The sequence below is a fragment of the Podarcis pityusensis genome (genome assembly GCF_964106645.2).
Source record: "Podarcis pityusensis genome assembly, chromosome: 8".
In the NCBI taxonomy this organism is placed as follows: domain Eukaryota; kingdom Metazoa; phylum Chordata; class Lepidosauria; order Squamata; family Lacertidae; genus Podarcis; species Podarcis pityusensis.
This window is the reverse complement of record NC_138033.1, coordinates 81,186,284-81,208,351: the sequence shown is the minus strand read 5'-3', so window position 1 is coordinate 81,208,351 and position 22,068 is coordinate 81,186,284. Positions and strand designations below refer to the sequence as shown.

The 22,068-nt window shown below is 49.9% G+C and overlaps 1 protein-coding gene across 2 annotated transcripts in view; it reads left to right on the top strand.

The window, feature by feature from the left end:
• The window catches only part of RAP1GAP (RAP1 GTPase activating protein), a 97,108-nt gene that overhangs the window by 63,049 nt on the left and 11,991 nt on the right, over window positions 1–22,068 (top strand). The window contains exons 8-19 of one of the 2 annotated variants that reach the window (XM_081017434.1): window positions 665–768; window positions 2,697–2,775; window positions 3,668–3,721; window positions 4,789–4,872; window positions 9,679–9,779; window positions 9,949–10,078; window positions 10,614–10,769; window positions 12,635–12,706; window positions 14,094–14,180; window positions 14,346–14,486; window positions 16,523–16,654; window positions 20,495–20,572. In XM_081017434.1, the coding sequence (XP_080873560.1) occupies window positions 665–768; window positions 2,697–2,775; window positions 3,668–3,721; window positions 4,789–4,872; window positions 9,679–9,779; window positions 9,949–10,078; window positions 10,614–10,769; window positions 12,635–12,706; window positions 14,094–14,180; window positions 14,346–14,486; window positions 16,523–16,654; window positions 20,495–20,572 (1,218 nt within the window). Of the gene's footprint in view, window positions 1–664; window positions 769–2,696; window positions 2,776–3,667; window positions 3,722–4,788; window positions 4,873–9,678; window positions 9,780–9,948; window positions 10,079–10,613; window positions 10,770–12,634; window positions 12,707–14,093; window positions 14,181–14,345; window positions 14,487–16,522; window positions 16,655–20,494; window positions 20,573–22,068 lie in introns of those variants that run through there. The other variant, XM_081017433.1, reaches the window with a different exon arrangement.

Below are 22,068 nucleotides of genomic sequence, written 5' to 3'. Positions count from 1 at the left end.
GGCCACTCCCAGTCACCAGTCTAGCTGCCGCATTCTGGATTAATTGCAGTTTGCGGGTCACCTTCAAAGATAGCCCCACGTAGAGCGCATTGCAGTAGTCCAAGCGGGAGATAACTAGAGCATGCACCACTCTGGAGAGGCAGTCTGCGGGCAGGTAGGATCTCAGCCTGCGTACCAGATGGAGCTGGTAGACAGCTGCCCTGGACACAGAATTAACCTGCGCCTCCATGGACAGCTGTGAGTCCAAAATGACTACCAGGCTGCGCACCTGGTCCTTCAGGGGCACAGTTACCCCATTCAGGACCAGGGAGTCCCCCACACCCACCTGCCCCCTGTCCCCCCAAAACAGCACTTCTGTCTTGTCAGGATTCAACCTCAATCTGTTAGCCGCCATCCATCCTCCAACCGCCTCCAGGCACTCACACAGGACCTTCACCGCCTTCACTGGTTCTGATTTAAAAGAGAGGTAGAGCTGGGTATCATCTGCATACTGATGAACACCCAGCCCAAACCCCCGATGATCTCTCCCAGTGGCTTCATAGAGATATTAAAAAGCATGGGGGAGAGGACAGAACCCTGAGGCACCGCGGAGCTGGGAGCCTGCATTGCGGGGGGTTTTCCGCCATTCTTATATTCACCTTTTTCCTCCCCACCACCAATCCAGGAACACTTTAACTACTACTCTGTGGACGTGGCGTTGGGGCACCTCGTCTTCTCCCTCAAGTACGACGTGATTGGAGATCAGGAGCACCTGCGCTTGCTCCTGCGGTGAGTGGGAATAGAGGGGGAGCTGCGAGGGCAAAACAACCCAAGTCTTGAAACCCAGGGCAGCTGTTGCTTCCACTGAGAACTGATCTCAATGGACCAAGGGCAGCTCAGTGGACCAAGGGCAGCTCCCTGTTTAACTCAGAACTTCATTCGGAATCATGAGGAATAGAATTTTTAATTTTGTTTTAAGTGTGTTATCTCTCTCTCTCTCTCTCTCTCTCTCTCTCTCTCTCTCTCTCTCTGTTTCTTTCTGGTGAAACTTATTGGGAAAATAAGAAATCTAGATAACAAATCTTTTTATAAAAGAACGGAAATGGTTTATTTAACAAGCAAGCTGCAAACAGATAAGAACATTGGCAGGAAGTATTTGCCACAAAATGGGAAGTCTTTAAAATGTATTTGAAAAACAGCAATGACAGTTTGAAGTCTGTGGCAGCATTTGAATAACTTCTTTAGGAGTTTTAAATCTGATGGAAAACCTAGGATAGAATAAATAACATTAAAGCCAAAATATGCTATAATAATGGCAGTGAATAACGGATGAAAAATAGAAGTAAGGAGTAGATGGGAAGTCAGCTATATAGGAAAAAGTCATTTTTATGTTAAATGTATTGTGAGTAATATTTAATGTATTGGTGGTGGTGTTATTTTTATTTTCTTCTTTTTTTAGTTGTTAGGAGGTGATGGATATTTGTGTATCTTCATATTTTCTTTTTGTATGTGGTGTATTAAAATGAAATAAAAACTTTAAAAGAAAGAAAAGAAAAGAACATTGGCAGGATTATTGGAATAACCTGCAGCTTTTCATAAGAGTATACATTTAAAGTAGATGGATAAACGAGCAAATTAAGTTAATTCGGATATGCGGAAGATAATTAAAAATAAACTGAAGAAACCGCAGAAAGAGTGGGGAGGTAGTCAGGTTTTGAAATGTTAAATTGATTGCAAAAATAGTGAAATGTGTAAACTTGAAAAGTATAAAAAAATAAATGAAATGAAAAAATAAAATAAAAATCCCTAACTGGCAACTTCTCCTGGTAGGCCTGGGAATTTCCTCTACCTGAAATACGATGCTCTTAGCCACAATGGCTTCTGAGTCCCACTCGCTGGAAACCACAGGATGGCAGAGTTCGGTCTTGTGTTTGAATCCTGACTGCTGGTTTCCGATAATGGGTATCTGGTTGGTCCCTGTGAGAACAGGAGGCTGGACTAGATGTTCCTAAGCCCAGGGTCAGCAACCTAAGGCCCATGGGCCGGAAGCGGCCCATGGAGGCCGTTTAACCGGCCCCTGAGCCGCCCCCGAACCAAGCTGCCTGCTCAGTGAGTCCCTGCGCGCTGCGCTAGATCGTTGCAGCACAGCATGGGGACTCTCTTCCCCAGCTCCAGAAATTGTTTCTCCAGACGCCGGAAATCTTGTCTGTGCATGTCAGGGGCACCTGAAATCGCTTCTGCACATGCCCAGATGCCGAAAATTGTGCCTGTGCAGAAGCAATTTTTGGCTTCTGGGCATGCGCAGAAGCGATTTCCAGCGTCATGTTGTGCTGGCCCGGCCCACGGAGGATCTATGTGGGAGTGATCTGGCCATAGCTGTCAACTTTTCCCTTTTCTTATGAGGAATCCTATTCAGAATAAGGGAATTTCCCTTAAAAAAGGGAAACGTTGATAGCTATGGATCCGGCCCATGCCCAGTAAGCCTTGCCGACCCCTGTTCCTAAGCCCTAGAGAACTGTTCCCAGTATGTGAAGACAGCGCTGTATTGCACTAGAGCAGTGTTTCTCAAACTTGGGTCTCCAGCTGCTAGGGGACTTCCCACTAATGCTGGGGCGAGGCAGAAGGGGGAATTCCCCCTCTCTTCCCTCGGTCTTTTTTCGGCGGGTGGGATCTTCTGCCTGGCTTCCTCCCATCTCCTCTGCCCTCTTCCCCCGCAGGACGAAATGTCAGACTTACCACGACGTCATCCCCATCTCCTGCCTGACCGAGTTCCCCAACGTTGTCCAGATGGCAAAGGCAAGTATTGGGGGTGGGGGTGGAAAGGGTGCGATGGGAGGGAGGGAGATGCCTTCGGACCCTTGCCTTGCAAAAGCACTGGTGGCGTGACCCATGGGTAGGCAAACTAAGGTCCGCGGGCCGGATCAGGCCCAATTGCCTTCTCTATCTGGCCCGCAGGTGGTCCAGAAATTGCTGCGTGGATCACAAGCACGCACTTTCTTTGCCTCTCCCTCCCACGGCGGCGGCGCCGCCTCCCTCCCTCCTCCTGGCTTCTCCCTGCCCTGCCTAGAGGAGGAAGGGGGCTGGGCCTTGTTGGTGCCAGCAGCAGCAGCGCTCGAGCGGCCGCCATTTAAAGCAGCCCCTCTCCGGAGCCCTTTCGAGCGCTGCTCATTGTCCCGCCACCGCCACCAGCCCCTGCCACTCGCAAGACACAACTAAGCAGCCACCGGAGCTCATAGTGCTCTTGCATCTCTCTCCCCCCCCCCAAAAATATAATCTGGCTCCCCATGAGGTCTGAGGGACAGTGGACCGGCCCCCTGCTGAAAAAGTTGGCTGACCCCTGCTGTGACCTGTCGGTCAAGGCAGAGACCGCCCCCCAGTGGACTGGGGTTGTGTCTGGACCATTCATGGATTCAGCCCGACAAAAAGTGCAATTCAGTGGGGCGACAGTGGGGAACTGCAATCTCTCACACACCCCTCAGTTATTGCGGCACCACAGTGGCAGAAGCTGCGCCTGTTGGACTTCTTCTCTGCCCCAGAAAGGAAAATGGCTGTTCTGTTAGCAGAACGGCGGCAGCAGTGGCCTGGATGGAATTTCCTCTTGCGCCTGTGCAAAAGGAACCAGTTCCTTTTGTGATCCTGGAATCCTAGAATCGATGTCTTAGTGTCTGTCTGTCTCTCTTGGCCGCAGTTGGTGTGCGAAGACGTCAACGTCGATCGCTTTTACCCCGTGCTGTACCCAAAGGTAGGAGCAGGGAGGAAACTTGCTGAAATATGGGTATTTATTCGGTTTCTTGGACGCCTTCTCCTGAAAATCAGTCTTGAGGTGGTGCTCAACAACATGGATGCTGTCTTAAGGGAAGGCTATATCAAGTATTTTGTAGTATTCGAAATTAACTGATCTGATATAATAGGCTCTGTGGCTGCCTCAGAGTTAATTTATAATAAATGTCTCAGGACTGCAATACCTCAAGGACCACCTCTCTCCATATGAACCTACTCAGACCCTGAGATCAAGAGGTCCAAAGGGTGGCAGCACAAGAACAGGGCCTTTTCTGCAGTGGCTCCCCTTTGTGGAATGCTCTCTTCAGTGAGCCTTGCCAGGCACCTTCATTGCATATATTTAGGCGCCAGGCAAAACCGTTGCTCTTTAACCAGGCCTTTGGCTGGCTGGCATCTAATGCCCTTTTAAAATGTGTTTTGGAAGGGGGGGAGTTAATGGGTTCTCTTGCTTTTGTTTTTATTGCGTATTTTGTGTTTTATATTTCCTCAGGAGGTCCATGCCTCACAGTCTTTCCATCCTATATATATATGCAGAAAGTATTAAAAATAAATTTGAGGAACCGCAGGAAGAGGAGGAAGGAAGTCAAGTTTCAAAACATTAAAATGACTGTAAAATTATTGAAACTGAAAACCAGAATTTTAAATTTTCCATCTCCTATCTCCTTCCTGCTCTGCAGCTTCAGAAAAGCTGGGTGGAGTGTTTTCTATAAAAAGCATCTTATTCTTACCTAATAAAATACTTCAGCCAGCTTTTCTGAAGCTGCAGAGCAGGAAAGAGAGAGGAGAAGGCAAATTTAAAAGCCAAGAAAGAAACACAAAGGAACTTTTGGTGGGGGTGAGATGTGTCGGGAGCCAGAGGAAATGGGGTTTCCTGTGGCCCCCATGCCTCAGGCTCCCCTCCATGTGTGCTGCAGGATTTGGGGGAATCCCTAGTTCCCAGGGAATGTTTGCACCAGGTAGATGTGGTTGATGTCTGAGGCTCCGGTAGCTGAACTCACCAGTTTTTTCCCCACCCCGCCCCACCTCCAGGCCTCTCGACTCATCGTGACCTTTGATGAACACGTCATCAGCAATAACTTCAAGTTCGGTGTCATCTACCAGAAGCTGGGCCAGGTGAGTGGGTGGGCTTCATGCCAGGGAGGCAGGTGAGATCTGGCAGGGCGGGGGGGGGGGAGAGAGAAATACCCAGGAGGTCCTGGACCAGAGGAAGGCACCTTCTTTGAGGAGGAAGCAGTGGCAGAACAGGTCTGCAGCTGAATCATCCCAAAGGGGACCCATATAGTCTAGCATCCTTCCTTCGCGGTGGCCGGCCGCAAAGGGTATCCCGTAATAATAATAATAATTTTTATTATTTGTACCCCACCCATCTGGCTGGCCCTGCCCCCAGCCACTCTGGGTGGCTTCCAACCAAATATTAAAATACAGTAATGCACCAAACATTAAAAGCTTCCCTAAACAGGGCTGCCTTCAGATGTCTTCTAAAAGCCTGGTAGTTGTTTCTCTCTTTGACATCTGGTGGGAGGGCATTCCACAGGGCGGGTGCCACCACCGAGAAGGCCCTCTGCCTGGTTCCCTGTAACTTGGCTTCTCGTAGTGAGGGAACCGCCAGAAGGCCCTCGGCGCTGGACCTCAGTGTCCGGGCAGAACGATGGAGGTGGAGACGCTCCTTCAGGAAGACCCTTCAGGATGACCCGAGTGCAGCAGCCCTCTCTCCTTCTGTGGCTTCCAGCAACTAGCATTCAGAGGATAGTCCTTTACTTGGAAACATGAAGGCTGGAATTTTACTTTCCTTTGCTTGGAAGTCCCTGTCGCTTAGTGGCAGAGCATCCGTCCTCCCTGCAGAAGGTCTCAGGTTTGGTCCTGCGATTCCTGCTTTGCATGGGGTCAGACTAGACGGCTCCTTGGGGTCCATTCTCTCCCTCTCTTTTTTTATAAAGTGCCTTTTTTTTACTCGTTTTCAGGACGTTCAATTTCCGAAACGTTCCAATCCTGAGCCACGGCTTCCGATTGGCTGACAGCTAGGCTTTTTTTTTTGCAGATCGGAAGCCGCGTCGGATGTTTAGGTTTTGAGGAACGTTTGAAAACCGGAACACTTACTCCTTCTTCTTTTTCCAAAAATTTTACTGATTGTCCAAAATTTATAAACAAACAAACAAACATAAATCCTAACTGTAATTATTCCACTCTTAATAACATTGTTACGTGACTTCCTCGAACCCCGCTGGCTGAGTTTCAATATATATCATTGTAACAGTTTTCCAAAACAAATTTCTCATAAAGTTTACTTAATCAATTAACAATTTTCTTTCTTTTCATATTAAATTTAAACATGTTATTCTGTAACATCACATATTTAAATCCTAAGCCTATCTACTGTTTGCAAGTATTTCTATTTAAATTATCTTAGCATATTTAACTAAATATTCTTTAAATTTCATCCATTCCTCCTGGCACTCCTCCTCCTTCTGGTCGCGGACTCTTCCAGTCAGGTCGGCTAGCTCCAAAATATCCATCATCTTCATCTGCCATTCCTCCACTGCTGACACTTCTTGTGTTTTCCAGTTCTTGGCTAACAAAATTGTAGCTGTAGTTGCGGCATACAAAAACAGTCTAACATCTTTCTGGGGCAATTCCAAACCTATTATTCCAAGTAGAAAGGCTTCTGGTTTCTTAATAAAAGTATATTTCAACATTTTTTTCAATTCATTATAAATCTTCTCCCAGAAGTCTTTCACCTTGGGGCAGGTCCACCACATATGATAAAAGGTACCGTATTTTTTGCACCATAACACTCACTTTTTTCCTCCTAGAAAGTAAGGGGAAATGTCTGTGCGTGTTATGGAGCGAATGCCTACGGATGGCGGGGGATCTGCTGCAGTCGTGAGCAGAGGATCTATGGCTCCCCTTCCTTCCCTCCTCCGTGGCTTGCTTTGAAATAGCAAAGCGGGAGAAGACCTGCTGAGTGGGGAGGAGAGAGGGACAGAGAGCCTGCTTGCTTTAAAGGAGCAAAGCGGGAGAGGAGAGGAGCCTTCTCCTCTTATACCCCTCTTCTGCATTAGTAACAGCATCCTTCTCCACCCACCTCACGTGTGTTCCTTGTCCCTTGAGTGCTTTTCCTTCCCTCCCCACTTAAAACATGGTTACAAAGCACGGATCCACATGGATCCTCAGGATTTTTGCACTGGGTCACCCCAAATTCACCATCAGATCACATAGCATGTCCATGGCTACAGCTTGCACCAAAAAAATCACGCACCCACTGTTGTCTGGGGCCGCAGTGGTGCAAAAACGTGGTTACAAAGCATGGATCCACATGGATCCTCAGGATTTTTGCATTGGGCTACCCCAAACTCACCGTCAGATCACATGTCTGTGGCCACAGCATGAACCACAAAAATCATACATCCGCTGTTTCGTTTAGAATATTTTTTTCTTGTTTTCCTCCTCTAAAAACTATGTGTGTGTTATGGTCGGGTGCGTGCTACAGAGCGAAAAATACGGTACCTTCTTTTTCTTTACATTTCCAACATAGATTATCACTATTGTGATACGGAACACTTACTTCTGGGTTTTCGACATTCGGGAACGGAGCGGTTCAAGAACCGAGGTTCCACCGTATTAATAGCTCCCTGTGGACTGCCCTGCCTCTTGGGTTTGCTGGCTGGAGGGATCCACTCTGCACCAGCATTGGAGACCCCCCCTTCTTCTCCCCCTGAACAAATGGCAATACCTCTGCGCTGCTTCAGGGATGCCGGATTCCTCCCCATTCACCTCCCCACCACCACCTCTGGCTCCTTCACACCTGAGAAATCAGCTCGGAGAACGGGAGGGGTACCCCCCCCCAGGCAGCACACAGCTGCCTCCCCCTCCAGAGCATGCAGGAGGGCCTTTTCTTAAAAAGCTGAGCTAAATTGAGTGCGCCCGTGCCTCCTGCGCAGCTTTTATCTTGAGGAAGTCATGACAAAGCTCTGATCCTTTGGGGTGGGGTGAAAAGGCGCAGTCAATTGACAAGTGATTCTCAGGGGATGAAAAGGGAAAGTGGGGAGGGAGGGAGAGAGACACCATGATCCAGCTTTCACAAAGCCACCCACCAGCCTCTCTATTTAAAATGTTTGCATTTTAAACCTGTTAAATGTATGATTTTGCCAGGTGGCGGGAGCTCCATCTAGCGGCCCAGGTTGGGATCAAGACCTCTTGAAATTAATGGACTGAAGCCGTTTCCCCTGATATAGACACACGTTTTTGCAAGACATTTCCCCCCACATGCCTTTTTGCATGTTATTTTTTTCACTGGTACATGCATTTTATGTCCACTTTCTCCTAATAACCTATATTTTTGCACCCAACAATTTTATCCCCCACCCATCTTGGAGAGCGGCATTGCAAAATTTAGAGAAGTGCAAGCTTCAAAGGATAGCTGAGTTTGGCATTATTCTTTCAGAGTGTAAACTGCCCCTGCTTGGTCTATACAGTGGTACCTCGAGTTTAGTACTTAATTCGTTCCGGAGGTCCGTTCTTAACCTGAAACTGTTCTTAACCTGAAGCACCACTTTAGCTAATGGGGCCTCCCGCTGCCGCCACCCGATTTCTGTTCTCATCCTGAAGCAAAGTTCTTAACCCGAGGTAATATTTCTGGGTTAGCGGAGTCTGTAACCTGAAGCGTATGTAACCCAAGGTACCACTGTAGATTATTCGACCTCTCAGCCCCCCTCAAAAGGGTGCAGCACCCACAGATTCAAACCCAATGAATTACAACCGGCATGACTTCAGATTTGTGAGGGTTTTCCTGCAACCGTGAGACCTACCAGCCTGAAAATGAAATGAAATGACAGAGTGTCCTGTAGAATCTGGGCATGGGGTTTTTGTTTCCCATTCCAGAGCAGAACTTGAACTGGCCATTCTTTCATACTTGCAGGCTGCATTCTTCATCTCAGCACCCCGGCTTGAAACTTGTAGGCATGGTGGGGGTGGAGAAGGAGATTTGTGTTGCTTCTTGCGACCCAGTTGGGAGCCTGTGAGAACAGCCCTCCTGCAGATCCCGCAAGATCTACCAGTTGATTCTGATCTACTTTCTGCCCACTCCTGAATTTGGACTTAGAGATTGCAGCCTGATACTTTTCTCATTAATATATCTATTTCTATAATTCAGGGGTCAGCAAATTTTTTCAGCAGGGGGCCAGTCCACCGTCCCTCAGACCTTGGGGGGGGGAATGAATGAATTCCTACGCCCCACAAATAATCCAGAGATGCATTTTAAATAAAAGCACACATTCTACTCATGTAAAAACACCAGGCAGGCCCCGCAAATAAGCCAGAGATGCATTTTAAAATAAAAGGACACATTCTACTCATGTAAAAACATGCTGATTCCCGGACCCTCCGTGGGCCAGATTTAGAAGGTGACTGGGCCAGATCCGGCCCCCAGGCCTTTATTTGCCTTCCCATGGTCTATATCATCTCTCTCTCTAAACTAAAAACTAAACTAAACTAAAACTGAAGCGCATCCTTCTCCCTAAAAGCAAAAATGGTCCCTCTCCCCAATATGGATGGCTTTAGAAGACGATTGGTCAAATTCATGGAAGGGAGAGGGCAATTGCTGCAATGCTTTTGAATCCCAGTTCCTGGAAACTACAGGAGGGGAGAGAGCTCTTGTTCCTGGGTACCATTTCAGTAGCTGCTTGACCACCTGAGGACAGGATGCTGGAGCGCCCATTGGCTGAACCCAACTAGTGCAGGAGTCTTCTTAAGTTAACTGGGATGCTAACGGGAGAGGGCTGTAAGCTCTTACGTCTGGCCAGTCCTTTCCCCTTCAAGGTGGTCTGGGTTAGGGATGCACAGAGACCTCCCCCGCACCCCATGGCTGTAAGCCAAGCCCTCTCTTTGAGCATCAGCACTCATAACTCTGCCTCTTCTCTGCAGACTTCAGAAGAGGAGCTCTTCAGCACCACGGAGGAGAGCCCAGCATTCGTCGAATTCCTTGAATTCTTGGGCCAGAAAGTCAAGTTGCAGGACTTCAAGGGGTGAGTAGAGTCGGGACAGAGGGAGAACAAGGGGCTCCTTTACGTCTGCCCCCCCCCCCGAGACCCAGCTGCATGCCAGGGAGGAGGGGCACAGTTGTTTTTTGCTCCTGAAAACACTCAAAGCTGTTGGCAGCACAGCCCTCAAACTGTGTCTTTCTGTGGAGTGCAGGTTTCGTGGTGGCCTCGACGTGACCCACGGGCAGACAGGGACAGAGTCGGTCTACTACAACTTCCGAAACAAGGAGATCATGTTCCACGTCTCCACCAAGCTGCCCTACACGGAGGGGGATACCCAGCAGGTAGGGACGCGTCTGCGATGGCCGAGGAAAGCGCAGCCAGGAGGGCAGAGGAAAGGCATAGCCGGCAGTGCACCAGTGGAAGCACCGCTTTACGAGCTGCTGGAGCTCACAGCTTGCCTGGACTTGGTTGTCTCCTGGCCTGAAACCCCCTTTGTGTGTGTGTGTGTGTGTGTGTGTGTGTGTGTGGAGAGCCAGTGTGGTGTAGTGGTTAAGAGCGGTAGAATCGTAATCTGGTGAACTGGGTTCGATTCCCCGCTTCTCCACATGCAGCTGCTGGGTGACCTTGGGCCAGTCATACTTCTTTGAAGTCTCTCAGCCCCACTCACCTCACAGAGTGTTTGTTGTGGGGGAGGAAGGGAAAGGAGAATGTTAGCCGCTTTGAGACTCCTTCAGGTAGTGATAAAGCGGGATATCAAATCCAAACTCCTCCTCCTCCTCCTCCTCCTCTTCCTCTTCCCCCACCTCCTGGGTGAGCAAAAGCGATTGGGACTGAAACAATGACCCTCTCCTCTCCTCTCTCTCCTCCTGCTCATAGCTGCAGAGGAAACGGCACATCGGGAACGACATCGTGGCCATCATCTTCCAGGACGAGAACACGCCCTTCGTCCCGGACATGATCGCCTCCAACTTCCTGCACGCCTACATTGTAGTTCAGGCTGAGAATCCCTGTACGGAGAACACACTCTACAAGGTGGCTGGGCTTTTATTGGTGGAGTCAGTTATCTCCGGGTGCCGGAACCTGGAATGGCGATGGGTGGTTGGGGGGACTTTACTATTATTACCATTAGCATTATTGATTCAATTGATTACCCACCTTTCACCAGCAGGTACCGTATTTTTCGCTCTATAAGATGCAGCAGATCATAAGACGCACCTAGTTTTTGGAGGAGGAAAACAAGGAAAAAAAAATTCTGAATCCCAGAAGCCAGAACAGCAAGAGGGATCTGGCTTCTGGGATAGCCTCTTGCTGTTCTGGCTTCTGGGATAACCGCGCCAAGCCTCTTCAGGGCAGCGGGATGAAGGCTCCCCCTGCCCGGAAGAGGATGTGTGCGGGTAAGCTGCCCTCTGTCCCTTCCCCCATCTCCCACAAAAGCCCGCAAGAGCCACGCTCCCTTTAAAGAGTGTGTGGAGCATGTTTGCGGCTCTTGGGGGCTTTTCCCTGAGGAGGGAGGAGGGACTGACGGGCCTCCTCTTTAACTTTAACTCTTTAACTGAAAACAGTTAAAGCAGGTTACAGTCGCAGAAAGAGGGTGGGCCCTAAAAGCACACAGGGCTGTCAGAGGCCAGGGGAAAGGGGAAAAGGGTGTGTTGTACAGTGAAGGTGCCCAGTGGACCTCTCTGGGGTGGGAGTTGCACAACTTAGGGGGTGCTGGCTTAGAGAAGGCTCTGTCTCAGGCCGCCGCCACCCAAACTTCAGAGGGAGGTGGAGCGACAAAGGGGGACCAGACCCCCCCCCACTGATACTTCACACCCCAGAGGGTCCATAAAGAAGAGCTACCGGGCACTCGGTGTCTCTGTTAAGCTCAGAATTATAGAATTGTTGAGTTGGAAGGAGCCCCCCAAGGCTCATCTAGTACAACCCCCTCTTGCAATGTACCGTATTTTTCGCTCTATAAGACGCACCAGACCACAAGACGCACCTAGTTTTTGGAGGAGGAAAACAAGAAAAAAAATATTCTGAATCTCAGAAGCCAAAACAGCAAGAGGGATCACTGCGCAGTGAAAGCAGCAATCCCTCTTGCTGTTCTGGCTTCTGTGATAGGTGCGTAGCCTGCATTCGCTCCATAAGACGCACACACATTTCCCCTTACTTTTTAGGAGGGAAAAAGTGAGTCTTATAGAGCAAAAAATACGGTAACTAAAGAACCCCTGACAGGTTCAACCTCTGCTTTAATATCTCCAACAAAAGAGGGAACACCCCCCCCTTGCAAAGGAGTCCGTCCCACCGTCTTATGGCTGGAAAGTTCTTACGAATATTTCGTAGGAATCTCCTTTTTCCGCCATCTTAATCCACCTGAGTTCTCTGCTCAACTCTCAAAAGGAGTAGTGCAGACGAGGACCGAAGGCATTTTAAAAATAAATTTATTTTTTAAATCAATTTATTTATTTGGTTTTTCAAATTAAAGTTTTACAGAGATATATCAAACATAAATCGTAAAAACAGGATTCCAAGGCATCTTCTGGACTTCCCTCCTCCTCTTTGTGGGTCCTATTATTAATCATTTCCTCCCACATCTTTTATGATGATCCAAATCTTTTACATCTCCATTGTGTCCATAATTCACCCTTAAACTACAAGTGATATTCCAACCCTACTAACCGTTTTAGCGGCCTTTAAAATAAGCTATAAATTTTCCCCATTCCTTGTTAAAATTTTGGTCTTCCTGATTTCTGACTCTTCCGGTCGTTTTAGCCATTTCGGCATAGTCCATCAATTTCATTTGCTATTATTCTCTGGTAGGAACTTTAACTTCTTTCCATCTCTGGATAACTTCTAGGCAGCTTCTGGAGCTTCCTGGTTGCATCTCTTTCTCCCACCCCCCTCTTCCTCTCCAGGTCTCTGTCACTGCCCGGGACGACGTGCCTTTCTTTGGACCTCCATTGCCCAACCCGGCTGTTTTCCGAAAGGTGAGTTTTCCTACAGCCAACCAGCTGGGCTTCAACGCTCCTTCCTCCTTCACCTCTAGGCTCCCCCGGTGTCAAGGAAAGTGAAGGAAATTGGGGGTACCTCCCTGTACCCTCTGTGAGCATCAGCTGCCACTGCCTGTGAATGAGGCACAGCTGGGTCTCCAGACCTCCCACCACCACCACCACTGGCCAATCAAGCCTTGGAAGAGGAATCATATGCAGCCACGGCTAATGTACTGAGCGTGGTGCATTCATGACAATACCCTCTTCAGTCTGAGATTGTAATTTAATTACCACATTCAGAATGACCCAGGTTAATTTTATCCAGAGTTAACAGGAGTTGCTTGCAACTTAAAACCTAGGCAGAGAGAGAGAGGTATTATGTCTGAATCAGGCCAGAGTGTTTTTCCACGCAGTGTTTTCCAGTTTGGTATTTTCTATCTAGGGGATTAATTTACGTTGGGATTTAAATGAGTTTTTGTATTCATGGAACAAGATCCTCCCCTCCCTTTGTGCAGTGGCAGAGGAAGCCTCTCCGGCACCCGGGGCGGGACGCCGAGGGGCGGGGTGAACCACATGGTGGTGCAGGCGTGACGTCCATACAGACTGTGCGCATGCCCTCGGCCGCTCTGCAGCTGGGGGGAGGCAGTGGGCCATCTTGTCACACATACCCCAGAGTGGTACCCAGCGCAGACCCTCCCTCGGCCCCCCCCATTCGTATGCCCCTGCCTTTGTGTGTTGCCAGAAGCCCTAAATCTGCTCAGGAGCAATGGAAGAATTTCCAGTGCAGGCTTATGGGGTACACTGTGAGAAAAGAGGGAGGGAAAGCCCTATTTTTTGGGGGGGGGAGATTATTGGGTTGTTTTTGTTTTTATTATGTGTTTTTATGTTTTTATATTGTGATTTTATGTTGTAACCACCCTGAGACCTGCAGGTGTAGGGTGGCATACAAATTTAATTAATAAATCATCATCATCATCAGTGGGTCATCATTTGCCTTTACCTGTCGTCAGGGAAGGGGCCATGGCTTGGTTGCAAGAGTACTTTCTTTGCCTTTGCAGAAGGTCTATGGCATGGGTAGGCAAACTAAGGCCTGGGGGCTGGATACGGCCCAATCGCCTTCTAAATCCGGCCCGCGGACGATCTGGGAATCAGCGTGTTTTTACATGAGTAGAATGTGTGCTTTTATTTAAAATGCATCTCTGGGTTATTTGTGGGGCATAGGAATTCGTTCATATTTCCCCCCCAAAATATAGTCCGGCCCCCCACAAGGTCTGAGGGACAGTGGACTGGCCCCCTGCTGAAAAAGTTTGCTGACCCCTATGGGTTCAGTCAGGGATGGCAGGAGTTGCGTTCCGTTTCCCATCTTCCCGTTTTCCTTGCTCAGGGCCCCGACTTCCAAGAATTCCTCCTGACGAAGCTGATCAACGCCGAGTACGCCTGCTACAAGGCGGAGAAGTTTGCCAAACTGGAGGTGAGGAGCTGCTCAGCTGGCAGGGGTTCCACCGCTTCCTGCCAACTTCCGGGTGGGAGGGGGATTGGGCTAGTCTCCACCTCCCTGCCAGCCTCTCCTCCAAGCTTTCCCCATCCCTCTCTCCGATCAGCCCTAAACCCCACCCCGGTTCCCTCCTGGCTGCAGGAGCGCACGCGAACAGCTCTGTTGGAGACCCTCTACGAGGAGCTACACCTCAACAGCCAGTCCATGATGGGCCTTGGGGGAGATGAAGACAAGATGGAGAACGGCAGCGGGAGCAGCGGGGGCTTCTTCGAGTCCTTCAAGGTGGGTGCGTGTGAGCAGGGGCCGTCCCTGAGGTAGATGCCTCAGGTGGTGGAATCCAAGGGGTGGCTCTGTGGGCCCCCCCCCAAAAAAACCCCAGAGAAGAAGCATCAGCTTCTATGTCTGGCACGATGTCACAGATGTCTCTGCTCTAGAGAGATCTTGCCGCAAGCCGCAGCTAAATGAAGCTCAGCGGAGGCGGCAAGAGTTGTGCTCATGGCGCATGCACAGAGCAGCACTTTACCATGTTGCCCCAAGCTGTGAGACAGGATGCCTCACCTCCACCTGTGCGAGAGAGGTGTGGGGAGCAGGTGACGTCACCCAGGGTTGAGAGGCATCTCCCCAATGCCTTGTTTGGGGCACAGGGATTTCCACACATGGTCACTGGCTTTGGCTGGCGGTTCCCAAACTTTTTTTGGGCCCCACTGCCCCCTTGGTTTCATAAGTATATCCCTACAACCTTCTACCCCATCAGAAGCATCACGATAAAATCCAATACAGTCATACCTTGGCTCCTGAACGCCTTGGGAGTTGAGCATTTTGGCTCCCGGAAGCGAGCGTTCTGGTTTTTGAATGTTCTTTCGGAAGCCAGACGTCCGACGGGGCTTCCGATTGGCTGCAGGAGCTTCCTGCAGCCAATCAGAAGCCGTGTTTTGGAAGTCGAATGTTTCAGAAATCAAACGGCCTTCCGGAACAGATTCTGCTCGACTTCCGAGGTACGACTGTACAGTGATGATTGATTGCATGTGTATTCCTAATCCAACTATTTGATTTTATTAATTCAATGCAACCGATCACGTGGTTCCTGTCATACTAGATATTGCACAAGAAATATTGTTGCGTGTTCTTGTTAACCCAAACAAAAGGGCGAGAGAAATTCATGGCATGAAATTATTTCTAAATAAGCTGTAGAAGCTTTCCCCCACCACAGATGTATGACAACTACTTTGAAATAAAATCAATAGCTGTTACCAGTCTTCTCAACCCTCTGAATCCGTAACAGCATCTTTAGTTAAAGCCAGGGGTGTCCCCTACCTGAAACTCTGGCGGGGAGTCATTATAATCCTGAACTAGGTAGATGCAAGGAGGTTGGCACCATGCGAGGCAGCGTCCTCTTTATAGCTGCCTTTTTTGTTCACAACCTTGAGGACTAGGAACTTGTCGCCTTTTTCGTAGGGGGAGGGGGGAAGGGCCGCAGCTCAGTGTCAGAGCACCTGCTTTGCATGCAGAAGGCCCCAGGTTAACAATCCTCAAAGGTGGCATCTCCAAGTAGGGCTGCCTCTAAAAACCCTGACTGGGAGTGGCCGCCGAGACCATATAACACTGGTCTTGAAAGGCCTACATTGGCTCCCAGTAAGTTTCCAAGCACAATTCAAAGTGTTGGTGTTGACCTTTAAAGCCTTAAACAGCCTCGGCCCAGTATACCTGAAGGAGCGTCTCCACCCCCATCGTTCTGCCCGGACGCTGAGGTCCAGCGCCGAGGGCCTTCTGGTGGTTCCCTCATTGCGAGAAGCTAAGTTACAGGGAACCAGGCAGAGGGCCTTCTCGGTAGTGGCACCCGCCCTGTGGAACGCCCTCCCACCAGATGTCAAAGAGAACAACAACTACCAGACTTTTAGAAGACATCTGAAGGCAGCCCTGTTTAGGGAAGCTTTTAATGTTTGATGTATCAAAGTATTTTAATATTTTTTTGGAAGCCGCCCAGAGTGGGGGAAGCCCAGCCAGATTATTATTATTATTATTATCCGTTGCTGCCGGTCAGTGTAGACAATCGCTGAGCTACATGGGCTCTCCCTATAAAGCAGCCTACCTGCGTCGCATTGAATTTTATCATAGGATCATAGCACTGCAGCTAAAGAATTACGAAGTTTTGGCAGGTGGGCGGAAAATCTGCGTCTGGGCAAAGGCCTCCCACTCCCCCAGTCTGACCCCTCTCAATTCCCTGCCCCATTGCCCAAGGGCTGTAGGGCCGGGAGCCTGGCTGCGAAGGTAAAGAGGGAGGGCTCCGGTGACACGACATCCGTTTCCCCCCTTTGCAGCGGGTGATCCGCAGCCGCAGCCAGTCGATGGATGCCATGGGGCTCAGCGGCAAGAGGCAGAACACCGTCTCCACCAGCCACAGCGGGAGTTTTGGCCACAACAACCCCGACATCGCCAAAGCCGCAGGCATAGTGAGTACCCCCCTCCCCAAATCCCCTGGTTTCCTCCCGAGTCCCTGAATTCCCCACCCCACCCTTCCCCCCTCCTGCCACATCTCCTCCCTAGTAACGCCTGCCCCTTCTTGACCTAGCCGCTCTGAACGCCTCATTCCTCCCCCTCCTTATCTGTGCCCCCCCCAATTAAAAGTCATTTCCCAGATTGACCTTCCCGTCCCCTTGCTTCCTGAGCTGAGCTCCCCTTGAAATTAGTTCATTAATAACCGGCCAAGTTTGCCAGCTCCTCACTCATTCAGCAATACATCACCACTTTGGGGAGTGAAATTGACTGGACCAGATTGCAAACAAGGGTTTTCTCCCCACCCGGAAGTGAAATTGACTGGACCAGGAACTCCCGGTTATCCGGTCCAGTCAATTTCATTCTTGAAGTGGGAGGGCAGGGAGGAGTTGCTTATGATGTGGTCCAGTCAATTTCACATTATTTGACCATTATGGACTTCTGTAATGGCCTTGGCTCGGTAGTAATGCTATCCCGGAGTCATAGAATCATAGAATGTAGAGTTGGAAAGGACCATGAGGGTCATCTAGTTCAACCCCCTGCAATGCAGGATTTTTTTGCCCACCGTGGGACTCGAACACATGACCCCTAGATTAAGAGCCTTGTGCTCTGCCAACTGAGCTACCTGCTTTGTGTGCAGAAGGCCCCCAGGTTCAATCTCCTGCAAGCATCTTCAGGTAGGGCTGGGAATCTCAAACCCAGAAAGCTGCTGCCAGTCAGAGCAGACAGTACTGAGCGAGGGGGACCCCAAAAGCCTGGCTTAGTACAAGGCAGTTTCCTACACAAAGAGCAGCCATTAAGAAGGAAGGGGAAGGGGCAGATTAAATGTGCTTTTCCTCCAAGCCACCCTTGCAGTGAGATTTCCATAAATCCATTTGGCCCTCCCAAGCAGCCGGTTCTCATTGTGGCTGGCGGCAAAGTCATGGCCAAGAGCAGGCACACTTTGGGTGCGGTGCTTGTGAGTGGCCAGTAGGTGGCACCCGCACTCCAGAGCTGGGTCAAAGTTAAGAAATGAAAACAGCTGGGAGTCTCCAAGCAAGACCATGGTATTTCCATGCGCCCCATCACCAACAAAAATAAAATAAAAATGAGCAGGCAGGGGCGGCCTGTTTGGTTCTTATTTTAGATCCAGAGACCTAAGGCTTGCACGTTCCGTTGCTCTGAGCCGATCGGCACGAGATAACCTTAGTCACATGCGGCCCCCGCCTCCCTTTCATGTACTTGCAATCGCTAACTCAAGTGCGTGTACCTCCGAAAGGGTGCAAAAGTCCAATTACTCCACCTCCTGTCTGGGCTGCAAGGACAGCAAGCTGTGGGGTGGGGGGTGGGCCTGGATCAATGTGGTCACCGCCACGTTCCTGCCCTAGCGCCAGAAGAGGTGGGTACAGGAGGAAGACGCTTGGCACTTCCATCCTACAGTGCCCTGGTTAGGAGCAAGTGGGGGGGTGTTTTGACCCTCCAGATGTTGCAGAGCTCCAACTCCCATCATCCCTTGCGGTGGCTCCTCTTCTGCTAGTAAAGTGTGGGTCTTACAGTGGCTCTGGGTGCCCCACTCCGGTCATATTGCAGCGGGGTTGGATGCGGGTGGCACCGTGGTCTAAACCACTGAGCCTCTTGGGCTTACCGATCAGAAGGTCAGCGGTTCGAATCCCCGTGACAGGGTGAGCTCCCGTTGCTCGGTCCCTGCTCCTGCCAACCTAGCAGTTTGAAAGCTCGCCAAAGTGCAAGTAGATAAATAGGTACCACTCCAGCGGGAAGGTAAACGGCGTTTCCATGTGCTGCTCTGGTTCGCCAGAAGCGGCTTGGTCATGCTGGCCACATGACCTGGAAGCTGTATGCCGGCTCCCTCGGCCAATAAAGCGAGATGAGCGTTGCAACCCCAGAGTCGTCTGCGACTGGACTTAATGGTCAGGGGTCCCTTTACCTTTACCTGGATTCTTATTCTTATTCTTCTTTGGCTATCCCTCAAAGCTGGGTAAGATTGTCTTCCATAAACACGGTTTTAACAGCGAGTCCATAAGTGACAGTGGAGGCTAATTCTGGATCCACACGTCCTTCCACAGTGGGGACCTAGGTTTCCGGGCGGGAGTTGATCACGGTGTGGATTTGCCAAGCATGCCTTCCTCTTAGCACGTTTCTCACTTCCGTCCTGAGTTCGAGCATCTTCAAAGCCCATGACACCTTTGGTAAAGGCTGTTCTCCCATTGGAGCGCTCGCAGGCCAGTGTTCCCTATTTGTCAGTGTTTATACTACATGTTTTTTTTATTTGACTTAAGAGAGTCTTTAAACTCCTCAACTCTACAATCTTATGATTTATTACCTCTGGCCAGGGGCCATGTTGTTTGGAGCTCATGGGAATTGGGAGTCCAACCTGGAGGGCCAAATTTTCCCCATCCGTCGACTAGACTGTTACTTGCCTTCACTGCCCAGACCAATTTCCATCACAGCTCTGCCTTCCTCTAATGTAGAGATGGAGAACCTCTGGCTTTTCAGCTGAGCTTTGACTCCCCAGCTGGTGGCAGGGACTGATGCGAGATGTACCGTATTTTTCACTCGATAAGACGCACTTTTCCCCCTTCAAAAATTAAGGGGAAATGTGTGTGCGTATTATGGAGCGAATGCAGACTCCTTGGCTTCAGCGATAGCAGCGCGAAGACTCCGAAGTGCAGAAGGAGAGCTCCCCCCGCGCTCCGGAGGCTTCGCGTTGCTTTCGCTGAAGCCACCTGAAGCCCCCGGAGCACTGCAGGAGTTCCTGCGGCACTCCGGGGGCTTCAGGCAGCTATCCGCAAGCCTTGGGAGCGCAGCAGGAGTTCCCGCTGCGCTCCGAAGGCTTGCAGCTAGCCGCCTGAAGCCTGGAGAGCGAGAGGGGCCGGTGCACACCGATCCCTCTTGCTCTCCAGGCTTTGCTTCGCTGGAGAGGCGCTGCACAGTTTTCCCTCTCTGCGCAGTGCCCCTTCAGCGAAGCGGGAGGAGAAATGGAAGGGGCTCCGTTTCTCCTGCCACTTCACTGAAGGGGTGCTGAGCAGAGAGGGGGAGAATTTTTTCCCCCTGTTCTCCCCCTCCTATGGTCCGGTGCGTCCTATAGAGCGAAAAATACGGTGCCGGTAGTTCAGCAGCCTCTGGGGGGCCTGAGATTCCCGGCCATTTTTTCCTAGTGGTTGGGGTGGGTAGGTAGCCCAGCTTAGCAGCGGACCGGAGTCCCACGGAGGCACCGCGAACAAGGGTGCTGGGGTCAGGCAGAAGGGTGGCTGGGCACAGATCAGGATGAGGAGCTTGGAGTATGGGGTGGAGAAAAGGGGTCCCTGCTGCCCTATTCCAGACAATACCCACAGCTGCTCCCCATTGCAGACCGCGGGCAAAATCCAGCCAACACCCCCCAAATTGCTATTCATACCCCAAACTGACCTGCTGTGACCCAACACGGGGTCCCCCCAAATTGCAGCATTTTGCTCCCTGCTTTCTACCTGCGCCATGGCCGATTCCATGCCCACCCCCTCCACCCGGGACCCCGGCATAGCTGTCAACTTTTCCCTTTTCTTGAGAGGAATCCTATTTGGAATAAGGGAATTTCCCTTTTAAAAAAGGGAAAAGTTGACAGCTATGGGCCCCGGCCTGCCTTTGAGCTTTAGCCATTGTTATGATGACCTGGCACCATTTTGTTTTGCATGACCTCTCTCTTTCTTTCTTTCTTTTTTTCTTTCTTTCTTTCTTTCTCTTTCTCTCTCATTCCTTTGTTCCCCCTCCCTTTCCTCTCCCTGTCCTTTTTTTTCTGCGCTCTCTCTGCCCGCTTACCACAGTCATTGCTTGTCCCCGGAAAAACGCCAACTAGGTACGGACGACGAGGCAGCGCCATAGGCATAGGAACCATAGAAGAGGTGGCTAGTTTTTCTCTCTATCTCGGTGTCTCTCTCACTGCCTCTTGCCCTGTGGCTGCCCCCTACCCCCCTCCTGCATGTTGGAGGGGCACACCCCACCCCTGGTACTCCCCATCATCCCTCTAGACTTCCAGTGGGGGCCTGGGGTACAGGAGGGAACACCCAGGTTAATAATTCTCGCTCCCTCCTGCAAAAGTATTTTGGTGAAACCGAAAGCTTGCTCACTACTGGGTAGCTTTTCATTCGGTCCTAGTAATTTTACTTATGTTTCAATCAGCTTTCGGGGGGGGGGGAGCAATTAACAACGATTTCTCAAAACAGGATGACAGTACTAAGGTTGTATTGTTATTCTTGTTGTTGCCATAATTATCCCGCCCTCCTTCTGAATCAGATAAGGGGAACCTTCTCGGGAGGGCCTTCTCGGTAGTGGCGCCCGCCCTGTGGAACGCCCTCCCACCAGATGTCAAGGAAATAAACAGCTATCAGACTTTTAGAAGACATCTGAAGGCAACCCTGTATCGGGAAATTTTTAATGTTTTGCCATTTTTTATGTGCTGTAAGCCACCCAGAGTGGTATAAAATTATTATTATTATTATTATTATTATTATTATTATTATTATTGGTTGTTGCTGAACTACAGTTCCCATAGGGATTGCCCACCCTCTGCTAGCAATGAAGGGAGCTGTAGTTCAGCAACATCAGGGTGGACCAAAGGTTCTCCCCGCCTGCTGTGTAGGAACCCAGTCTCCCAAGTTTTTCTTGTTAAAAATAAATAACTGAATAAAAGGATTGTGTTAGCTGATGGTGGCGTGAGGAGGATGCCAGCCCCACAGAGCACACTTGTGCCCACCTTGCCATGCTTTTCCATTTACTCGAGCCACATCCTGCTTGACCCTCACCCTTCCTCTTTCCCGCAACTAGGGAGTTCCCCGTTATAAAAGGAGGCCCTCTGCTGCACACAGTCAAAGTGAAGTCTGGATCCGTCTTGCATGACTCCCTGTTTCCCCAGCTCAAAAGTGTCACGGAGGGTGCTATAAGATTTGTAGCTGCCTTTGCAGATCCTTCTCTGTATATTCTGCGCCAAGCTTTACCCATATGCCTTTACTCAAGGATGTTGGGTTGCAGGGACTAACCTTCATTGGCCCCAGACTGGCTGAAGCAGACAGAGACAGCCATCTACATTGCAGCCTTAAGCAGGCTAAAACTACAGTGGTAACTTGGTTCTCAAACTTCATCCGTTCCAGAAGTCCATTCCAAAACCAAAGCGTTCCAAAACCAAGGCACGCTTTCCCATAGAAAGTAATGCAAAATGGATTAATCCATTCCAGACTTTTAAAAACAATCCCTAAAGCAGCCATTTAACATGAATTTTACTATCTAACGAGACCATTGATCCATAAAATGAAAGCAATAATCAATGTACAGTGGTACCTCGGGTTACAGACGCTTCAGGTTACAGACTCTGCTAACCCAGAAATAGTAAGAAATAGTACTT